Here is an 11796-nt window from a genome sequence, read left to right as displayed (position 1 = left end):
TAAATCAAGCCCTTTATCAGAAACGCCATTCACTCGTCAATAGGAAAGATGTTCTTCTTCTCCACGACAATGCACGTCCACATGTGGCACGTTTGACGCAACACAAGATTATGGAGTTGGGTTCGGAAGTTCTCCCCCACCCACCATATTTTCCAGATAAGGCACCATCAGAGTACCATCTTTTTCGTTCGCTGCAACACCATCTTAATGGGAAAACGTATGCAAATGTGGAAGGTGTTAAAGAGGATATCGACATGTTTATTACTTCAAAGCCAAGTGATTTCTTGAATCAGGGCATTAACAACCTGATTGTAAGATGGAAAAGCATAATCGATAAGAATGAAGACTATTTCATTTAATAAATGTTCTGTATTGATATATAAGTTGTTCGGGTTTTTTCATCTAAAAAAAGCGACATTAATTTCATGACGACCTAATATTTGCTGATAGTGGACTTGTTTTTACCGTCATATGTACGTAGTGGGTGAGTGGGTGGTGGTGAAATGTCAGGTCCCACAGACAAAAGGAATATGAACAATGTTTGAAGTATAAGTGTGTACTGAAAGACATGTGAAAGAAACATTAAGATAGTAATGAGGAGTTAGATGCTATCTGTATAAATTTGTATTTAAAATGCTATCAAAGAAAACATATAAAGTTAAGATTATTCTGAAACACTAACTTGTAACAGTATAAGTGCACATTGAAAAAGATATAAACTACCTAAATATCTTGTAGATATAATATCACCATTAACTACTTAAACATTCTCACGTGTTAAAAATTTAGCCCACTCTGTGAAGGTTATATAAAAAAACACCAAGAAATACCCGCAAGACACAAATATTAGTTTCGATGTATCCCTTATTCAGTAAAAACACGGAACCTTGAGATACTAGAAATATTCCTCCAACAGTTCAGAGAACGAATCAAACTGATAATCTGCAGGATAATAGAATTCACAACTTTTTATGTCAACACATTGTACTTCCAACATGAAGGAAAACATTACTAATAAGTAGAGGGTCCAGTCAAAGGCTTACTCCACAATCTGTACCCAAAAGCCTGTACATGGGACTCATTGAAGACAACGCCCTAAAACGAGCTGCTGTATGGCCTTGGATTGGACTTCGGTAGATTTGTAATATGGACATTCACTACAGACAAGATTTCAGCATTCATGAGTCATCTAAACAGAGAACACCTAGCAATAGAATTCACTATTTAAATATAATAAGATAACAAAGTCATTCCTAGTGTCATGGCTACTAAGACACCTACCTCATATATCACAGAGATTTACAGTAATCCCATAGATATTAGCTGGTTAATACTATAAATCAAAACCCAACCATGTAAAAACTGGCCTCATAATCTACTTAGTATTCAGAACTAACAAAGTTTATAATAACAGACGCTAAGAAAAAAACATCACTACAACCCTGCCTGTTAATGGATACCCTGAACATTTGATGAAGAATGAAATAAAAGCATGAATAGACATCAAGAATAGGCAGAAAATATATTAAATCCTTATTCTCCCAACGTATCTCTGAAAACAGTCACAGGACGTCTAAACAGCGTAAAGTTAGAACAGTATTGAGAGGCCATAACACAGTACGATCGCAGTTACCACACACCAAAACACCTAAAATCCCAGTGGGAGTAAAAACACAATTTATGTTTGTGAAGTGGACTCTAATGCACTGGGATAACAAAATTATCAATAAAGACCAGAATTCCAAATAATAATAGAACTGATCTATCTTCATTAACCTATCATTTCATATAATAATACCACATACAATTAATTGAAATAATACTAAAATAATGGGATGTGAATCACATGCACAAAAAAAGACAGAACAAAATATTTGAAAATCCACCTAACTGAGAAGGCAACCAGCCATCCTATACATAAAAATCAGCAAAACCTTGGGACCCATCTTGAAAATATTCAAATATTTAATTGAAATCTTAAGGGAGGGTGACTCCAGAAGAATAGATAGTATGCCAGCCTCCCCAACAAGAGGGTCGAGGATCGAATCCTGGTGAGCACCACTATCTCTTAGTATATAGTAATAAAAATATTCGTATAAGTGACCATATTGCTACTAAACATGTCAAGTGGGAATAATATTGACACATTTTTTAAATATACATATATCTTTACTTTTGTTTAGAGGGTTTGAAGATATGTAGCTTCAGCTAACGCTAGCAGTAAAGTGAGAAATTGAACAACATCAAAGTGTACTTTCAAAACGAAAAGAAAAACTATATCAAGCCATTTAAAAACATGTAAAGATCCTTTGATAATAATCTATATTACAGATCCAAGGAGGCTGGCATTGCTCAAGACTGCAGTTCGTAGATGTTTGTGGTATAGGTTTTACTATCTACTGAACGCTTGTACGGGTTCAAAGTTATTCCACAAACACACGAATGCTAATTAATTTAAGTATGATGTCTACGTTTAACTCTCGGTGCCGATTGTGAAGAAACTACGCTGTGAACGACGATAAGCATCGGCTATTTTCTGTGAGCTTCTTTTCATCTTCCTATGAGAACCTGATGACATAATCACCACGTGCTCCAGTGTGCCCGCCGGCTAAGCTCCTTTCAATAGAGGCTGGTTTAGTACAATCATATGAAATCGACAACAGCAGCGACCATCCGAGATAAGACCGACCCTGTTATGTATAGGCCGAGCTTCTTCTAAAGCCGTCTCTGTTCTCTCGGAAATACGATGATGAGGGCAGCGTGTAAGGAAGGACCGACTGGCAGCGAATTTAATGACTTAATTTTACTTAGAATAACAGCCTGCGGTAGACAGTCTGATCATGTGGAACAAACTAGAACTGTATAGAACTGAAACAGGTGCACGAATGGATGGAAGGAGAGAAGAGCCTTACTGATATAATCGAATGGAAGCGATGTGGTATCGGAAAACGCCTTCAAGGCTTTAGACGGCCTTGTCTCTTCTTTCTTCGTAACATTATCCATCTAATAACAGCCGACACTCACGTTTTCAGAAGCAACTTTGTCGTGCTCATCTCGAAGAAAAACAGTCTCCTTTCTAAACTTTAAAAAAAAATTGTTAATGAAATGGTTTTAAAATTTTTATTTTTAACAGACTTTTCTTATTCAACTATTTTCAAATTTTAAAGTTATTCTTATTCCTGTGATTTTGTTAGAATATTGCCTGCTATTCAGTAATTGGCTATTTTTAGTGATGAAAAAAAACATTTTTTTCTCTGATTTCACATGCATATTTTAAAGTATATGCATTATACAAAGTGTATGTGAACTTAAGGCAAAGACAGTCTGCAATTATAGTGTTATGTTTCCGTTTTGTTTTCCGATAGTGACAATAGATTTTTCTTTGGTTACCAGATATCCAGAGTGAAAAACTGGGACTTTTTTTTTGACACTGTAACAGTTATGAAATATTTTAAATTACAATAACACACTTTTTACCACTGATAAATATTATGGTGTTCAGTGCATCGCATTTTAAAACCACAGACAAACAAAACTTGTTATAAGCAATCATAAACAAAATTGTAAAAACGCGATGTTTTGAGCCTACTCAAAAAATCTAACTCCTTCGTTTTCTATTCGTGGCTGGGCACGTCTTCAAATCTCAATTCTTGCGGATGTCAAATGACAGGTTAGGTTAAGAAAACGTAGTAAAAAAGGGAGAAAACACTGTGTCATATGATTTGGCTTTCTCAAATGATTCTTCAAGCAAAATTTAAAAGAGCCGTGTATAATGACAAACCGTATATATATCAAACTCACAGTGAGATACAGAGAAAGTGGGAAAATTTAATTATTTGGACTGTTTCTGATCGGGACAAAAAATAGGGCTAAAACCCAGGACGATCCTAATTTTATTGGAACGCTTCGTAACCTTAATTATTCGCAGGAATTAAGTTTTAAGTAAAACCCCTTTCTATTTTTAAAACAGGTTTTTCAGTTTTAAAACTGGCAAAAATATTTATACTAACTGCAGAAGATAAAGATGATCAGAACTACATCGACTAATTATTTTTATAGTCCATTCTTTTTTGAAAAATAATCGTGCATAGTGGATCATTTAAAGCACAACTTTCAGAGAATCTTAAACAACAAATAGCTACAGCAGCTTGATATCCTTAAGTATTATGATACTAAAGGTGGTAAATCCTTAGATAATGTACTACTATACATGTGAAATATCAATGCAAGCGACAAAGAACCTCAACGCCTCAAAAACTTTCGGAAAATATACTTTCTTCGTTCCTTAACCTCGCAAACAACTTGGTTTCTTGTTTGTTGATTCTACTTACTTTTTATTCATTCCACGTGTCTTACAAGACAATAAATTACTACGTGTGAAACATCGTTAAACAACATGTTGCTGCCGATGAGATATTTAAAAGTAGTGTGTTTTTTAGATGTGGAATATTCTTGAGAAGTATACTGTTGCAAGTCACATTTTCTTCTGTGGTTGCATAGTAAAGTTTCATGAATTTACAGCTCATTAATAGATTTGATCAAGTTTCGATTCTTTTCAATGAAAACATCCACTGTGTACATTATTGCACAACAAATAATAAAACGTACACTTGTCTGGTAGTTACAAGTTTGGAGAATAACCGGTCGATGGGGTAGAAATCAGTGTTTTCTGTACAGCTGGTTGTTTGGAAAGCGTTAATCGCTCAAATTAATAACAGTGACGCGAAACGTTACAATCATCAATTAATTTGTCATCCAATTACTGTGATCTAAGCGTCGTTGTGGAAGTGTGCGAGTAGTTTCCCGCCTCAAAATAACCTAGTGACGTCAATATTCAAGAAAGATCAACGAGCAGCCAATCAGCGAGAGGTTGGGCTGTCTACAGGCAGACTTCAAGCTCCACTAGTTCAGGTTCTCGATGCTATCAGACCGATCATTACGGTACGCGTGTTTGATACTCATAGCTTAAGAACCAGATGCAGACAGGTCAAGACACTGACCACATGACGCTAGCATGTCCGCACGTACGAATCGGTTTTAGCCAGATAACTGGTCGATCGCTGCAGCAAGAACAAACAGTGCCATTTTCAGAAAATATGGACCTAAATAGTCCCACGGACTTAACTCTAAAAATTCGTCAACAGAAACCAGCAAATTCCGATAGCGCTGGTCCTCTCACACATAAAGGGGATTCATCCCGGAGTTCATCAGTTCAAGAATTGCCCGAGGTCAAGCGAATCAGGCCGCAGCCGCGTACCCCAAATGATATGACGCCTTTCTCGGTGGATGATATATTGGATCCCACCAAGTTTAGAGGGTCAGCACGCTCTCACTCTCCTTGGTTTTTCACCACGCACACAGATTCGGAGCTGGATCATGAAGATGACGATTGTCCAGCAGACGGTAAAGTAGCGTGATTATGATGTTTTCTGGTTATACACTTACTGTAAACTGTTCTTTATTCAGGCACTGTACTTAACTTGTTAAATGTATGTAAATACGTTGTTTTGTACTACTCTTAATGTATGAAATGTATATTGTGTACTTTGTTATGCGTTGAGTTTATGTTTTGTTTACGTACTCTACTTAATGTGTTACCTCTGATAAATTGTGTACATTGCTGTATTTGGTGTGTTAAGTTTGTAAAATCACGTAATTGTAATGTTCTGTGTATTTCTTATGTGCTGCACTTAATTTGTTAGGTTTATTATGTAGTTGTTTATGTACTGTATTTAACACCTTAAGTTTGTTATATTCTACATGTTTCTTATGTACTGTATTTAATGTGTTAAGTTTCTAGTATTATGTACCGTATTTTTCGAAATATAAGACGCACTCTTATTTTGAAGACATAGTTTTGGAGGAAAAAAGGCTACAGTCGCAGTTGAAAGATTTTTATTGAACTAAAATTCAATTTGATACTTTAAAAATGAGTATATATATATATATATTGTTCTAAACACAAAATAGCTCAAAACATCAAAATAAGAAAATACCGTAAATCAAAAAAAGGTTTACTGTTATTTAGTTTGGTTCAAAACCTACAAAATCTTCATTGCTTTCAGTGTAATTTATTTTTTTATTATTTAGGGAGATTTATAAATAGTTATGATTTAAAAGAAAAAAAACTACTATTGTTATAAATAACACATTCAATTGAACTAAACCATGCATGCCTATTTAAATATATTTACATATGGCTTGTGTATATCGTATCTATATATATATATTATTCATACCTTCGGTGTATAGGACGCAAGCAAATTTTGACATCAAATTTTGGGGTAAAAAAGTGCGTCTTATACACAGAAAAATACGGTAGTTGTTTATGTATTGTATTTAACGTCTTAAGTTTGTTGTTTTCTATATGTGTCTTATTTGTTAAGTTTGTAATATTATGTAATTGTTTATGTACTGTATTTGTCATCTTAAGTTTGTTATTTTCCATACGTGTTTTATGTATTGTATTTAACGTCTTAAGTTTGTTGTTTTCTATATGTGTCTTATTTGTTAAGTTTGTAATATTATGTAATTGTTTATGTACTGTATTTATCATCTTAAGTTTGTTATTTTCTATACGTGTTTTATGTACTGTATTTAATGTGTTAAGTTTATCATAGTATGTTGTTCCGGAACTGCATCTCATGTGTCATTATTATATGAACTTTTGTGGTAAACTAAAGAAGAGTATGCAATAATATGCTTAGTACTTAACATCGTGTGTTGTACTTTCTTCATATATTATGGTTGATACGAGGTAAATTAAGTTGATATGATATCTTTAAGATTATATATCATATTCTGATTATGATAAAAGCCATGTATTTTGGATCATGAACAGAACAGAACTGTTTAATTATCTCTACCTTATATATTATAAGTGAATGACATTCACGCTCTGTTTCACTATACATATAACATGTGCATTTAAGTCTATGTAATTAGTGTTTAAGGCGGGAAGAGTGGTATTTAATACTTTTAGCATAACTGTTATTAAAGTATATCCCTGTGTTTGGTATATAGTTAGCTTAATACATACTATGGTTAGAACGTACTTGCGGACGTGACTGTAGAGAAATTGCTTGTATAGAAATTTATTTTTTAGCGGAATTTTGAAGGTTGGATAACAGAGAAGGGTTTTTATAAGTGTCCTCCTCCTCCGAAGAAATAAGCAAGGAAAAGCTATAGAAATGTGAATTTTCACTACACACACACACACATACTACTATACTAGCTGGAATACCCGTCCGTTAGACAAGTGAAATAAAAACTCGTTTGTAAAAACAAAGGAAAGGAAATTGTGCTTCTATTTTTTTCTTAACATAATAAACATTAAAGGTCCAATAAAAAACATAAAGGTACCAATATTGAAAAGAAAGACATACTGTTTTCGAGAATTCTATCAATATGAATTATATTGGGGGGGGGGGTCCAATCCCCTCATGTCATCCTGCATTACTGTGTCAAGTTGTGCTGATTTAGTAAGTTTCTTCCGAAATTAGCTGGGGGGTCTACCCACACCACTTCCCCTCCTAACCTTCCTCGTGTCATCCTGTACCACCGTGTCAAGTTGGGTGCTGACTGATCAAGAAATGTAGAAACGCATAAGGAACAGATGACTGAAAGGTGCGAACAAACAGACACAAACTTAGCTTTATATATTAGATAATGTTTAACCCTATCGCACAGTTCTGTTAGGTTTCCACAAACCCTTAAGTATTCACCTAAATTCCCATACAGCTCTTTGTTTTCCTTTCAAGCGTGTTCAACAGATATATATATATATACGTAAACAAACTTAAGGGCTGGTGTATTCTGTTCATGTATTCTGACTCGTACAGTATACACGCGTAAGTTTGAACGAGCAAAATGCGTTAATACTGCGAAAGCATTTGAAATTACTTTATTCAGAGTACTTGAAAACATTATAATTTCACCTCTAAAACTTCATATTACCCTTTAAATTGCCAGACACCGTCGTTATACACTCTGCATTCTCGGATATAGACAACATCAAGTGAATTTTAAAATTTCATATATGAAACTAGGAAACAAAAGGTATTAAGCCTGCGACATGATTTGTTTATTTTCCAATTTTCCGTTTATCATTTCTTCACCCTATAATAGTTAGATATGACACAAAAAAATTGAATAAACGGTTCGTGTTAAACTTCCTGGTAAAGGAAGAAATATTTCATCAGTACGGTGTTTCTGATAAAGCCATGTGTGTCAGTTTATGGTTGGTATGTACTGATGTCTTACTATGCAGTATATACGACATTTTCATGTTTTTTAGAGCCTTGCTGGTCTGGCACTATTCATATAGTTTCATTGGTGCCTGAACACAGGTAACAGGACATGATTTATATTTATCTTAAATTTTAAGTCTATATTTACACATTTTACAAACAAGAAACCTTCAGCAGTTTAATTATATGATCTTGGGGTCTAAATTAAATGTCATATGCTAATGATGCTGACGTGTTACAGAACTGGTCCATTTTAGTGCCAAGTAATCGCCAGACCTTGGGTTACTCTGATATAATAGTATAGATCTGACCATCGTTCATACAACGTACTCACGGTCCCAAGTATCGAAATGCATTGTTTGTTTTTGTGGTGAAGAGACGCAGACCTCCAGATTCGCAGCCCGACACCTACTAGGTGAAAAAAATAGATACAGATATAAAAAGCAGCCTTCCCTGGTGTATCTGTTCAAAATTACGGATAGCTAGAGCAGATAGCCCATGCGTATAAACTTGCATAAATATTGGAAACAAACGTATCTATTACACCTCCAAAATTTTATCAGTTCATTTTAACGTATCAAGAAAATTAATGTATTTTAATTTAATATATTCTTACTTCATTTCCCTTTCTTCAAACTTCTAGGAAATTATTGTATTTTCATGCATTAATCCCTTACATAATCTATCTTTAGATCTGTAGGAAATTAGTGTATCTTTACGTATCAAAACCTTTCCAAATCTATCTTCAGACGTCCAAGAAATGAACACCTCACTTAATCTACCTCCAAACTTCTAGCAAATTATGGTATCTTCATGTAATCACCAAGTTTCAATTTAAGCCTCTAAGAAATTGGGGAATTTTCATGTATAGAAAAAAACTTACCTATATAATCAAATTCCAAATTTTTTATCTGTAGGCATTAAAGCTATACTTAATCTATCTTCTAACTTTCAGACAAGCAATATATTTTTAACGCCTTATGTAATATAATCTCAGTTGTATTTTCTATAAAATTTCAGTATGTAAATTATAGCATAAAAGGTGGCACATATATAAAACATTTTTATAAAGAACACATCTAAACTTGAATATTCATCACAAAACAACAAAGAAGAAAGAAATATGCTCAGTACAAGCATAGAAAGAGTAAGCCATTATACCTGCTAATGAGCAATACTGAATGCTATTGCGTAGAAATAGTTTGTTCACATACTTTCACAGTTTGAAGATGTAAGAAAGAATATTTAATTCAGCAAATATATGAATTTTATTTGGAACATCTAGTTTAACAAAAGCCTACATTTACAAAGAATATTTGTGCACTTGTGCCTGAATTATGTCTTGCTATTAATTTTTATTATGCAGCTATATCATGAGGGGGTGTATAAAAACGGTTATTGATAATTGAACAGACTTGAACATAAAAGTTTGAACATTAGGAATAGAACGACTATCTAATCTTTTATTCTGAGTTCAACTGTAACAAAAATGCTGCCTGAAAGAAATTGGAGAATAATGAACATATTTTGGCTTAAAGATCTACAAAGTTGACATTTATTTCGAAACATGATGGCTAATCAATCAATTCAAATTCTGTTGAATCAATCTGATAATATAGTGTTGTTAAGACGTTCGTCAGACAACAACAACAAAAAGTTAGAGTTTTGTTAGAGATATTAGTCATATTAAATTATTTAATTGACTTATTACTTTTTGATGATTTCGAAAAGGAACCTTCGTCAATAAGTTCAATGAGTTGACATTTGGGATTAGCAAAAGGTAGTATTTAAACAGAATCCAGAAAAATGGGTTGTTTTTGTTAAAAGTAGAGAGTACGACCGCAATTCATCCATTCAAGTGTAGAAACTTCCAAGATTTCCTAGGGTTAAATGCTCATAGCTCTTGTGTTATATTAGCAAGTGCTGTTTATAACAGTTTCATCAAGCAACCACTGTCTATTTGTATAGCAAAATTTTTATGTATTTGCATTACAGCTTTCGCTTTTAACATATTATATTTACTTGTTTTTATTATTTATTACTATTTCAGATGTCTCTAATTAATTTATCTCTAGTTGTAACATTATCTTTTATGGATTTTACATATAACAAAAACATTTTTAAAAGGCATCATTCTTAATCATGAACACCATGACTTTAATAATTAAATAATTAAAAACATTCAGCTTGACTTTACGTAGAGAGCATACTTGAAATTATGATGACTCAAATAATTTCATCACGCATTCAACAGAAGTTTATCACCAGGATAAGTTCCCTTACACCGAAGCACATCTCATTGTCACTTGGCTTGTCCTATCTGTTTTTGTTTGTTTTTACAGGTCATGATGGAAACTCATAATTCTTACATACCAACTGTGCTTTCTAATAAGTATGATTGTTTAATCCCTTTTTAATGAAATGAGAACGTTTCAATAGTACTGTACAAGTGTGTGTGTAAGAACTTTCCCTTATATATTTGAATAAAACATGCGCAGTAGATGTTGGAAATTCAAATTTACCATAAACAGCAGTACAGTTTTAACAAAGAGTGGGTGACATGAATATCCCTTTGGCATAAACGTTAACAATCACCTTGATCATGTTTTCGCTGACGAACAATCTGCTCACACAAATAAATATATTTTCTTATCAGCTAATATAACTAAGAAATTCGCTAACAACTTGTTATCATTTTTCTCTAAATACTTTCCTTAGAATACTTTTGGGAATCAGAAAGGATAATCAAACAGTCTGTTATTTTACGAATAGCAATAATACTGTGGTATTTGTGTTTAAATGTTGATCTTGAAAGTAGCCAGATAAACAGTTTAAGTGTTCAATATTTCGTTATACATGCCCATAAAAACAATGAGAGATTTGTTACGTTGTAAAGTGTGTTTTCTTACTTCAGATACAGTGATATAAACTTTATCCAATCATAGACATCGCAATTTAGGGAGTGAAAGAGGATCCATAAAATACTACCCAATTACTATGTACACTTATGATTAGTAAGGCTTACCAAATGGGATAGAAATCACTTTTAACCTGTTTCTAATCGTTTTACTTGTAACTTGTTCATCAGATATTTCAAATCAGTGTGTGGAAAAATAGGATTTCGGATTTTTGTCTCTGCACCAGTTCCATACCTGAAATAGATAGTTGAGCTGGAGCTATGGCAACAAAAATAATTTTAAAATGTTATTTGTATGAAGTAAGCTATTGATATGTTCAGATATTAACTGTATAATGTTGCCGGACAGCTTTGCTAGTTAGATTAATAGATTAAGCTATCATTTTCCTGTTTACTTATTAGTGCTGTTATGTTAAGATATCTTGATAAGTTGAGGTATGATATTAACAATCAAATCATCTGTTGTTTGCACTAGCTGAACTGTAGTGCTAATCAATCAGTCTCCGTTTTTCTTTTTTACCTGAGCTATGAATGTTAACCACTCAGTTTCCGTTTTTCTTTACTATCTGAGCTATTAATGTTAACCACCCACTTTCCGTTTTTCTTTACTATCTGAGCTATTAATGTTGA

At 33.3% G+C, this 11796-nt stretch overlaps 1 protein-coding gene across 1 annotated transcript in view; it reads left to right on the top strand.

Moving 5' to 3' along the window:
- The first annotated feature begins 4971 nt into the window (after nt 1-4971).
- The window catches only part of LOC106467810 (homeobox protein slou-like), a 15432-nt gene continuing 8607 nt past the window's right edge, over nt 4972-11796 (top strand). The window contains exon 1 of the mRNA XM_022396008.1: nt 4972-5403. Within this exon, the coding sequence (XP_022251716.1) occupies nt 4977-5403 (427 nt within the window). The 5' untranslated portion in view covers nt 4972-4976. The remainder of the gene's footprint in view (nt 5404-11796) is intronic.

This window comes from Limulus polyphemus, unplaced genomic scaffold (genome assembly GCF_000517525.1).
Source record: "Limulus polyphemus unplaced genomic scaffold, Limulus_polyphemus-2.1.2 Scaffold2750, whole genome shotgun sequence".
Lineage (NCBI taxonomy): Eukaryota > Metazoa > Arthropoda > Merostomata > Xiphosura > Limulidae > Limulus > Limulus polyphemus.
This window is presented reverse-complemented; position numbering and strand designations above follow the sequence as displayed.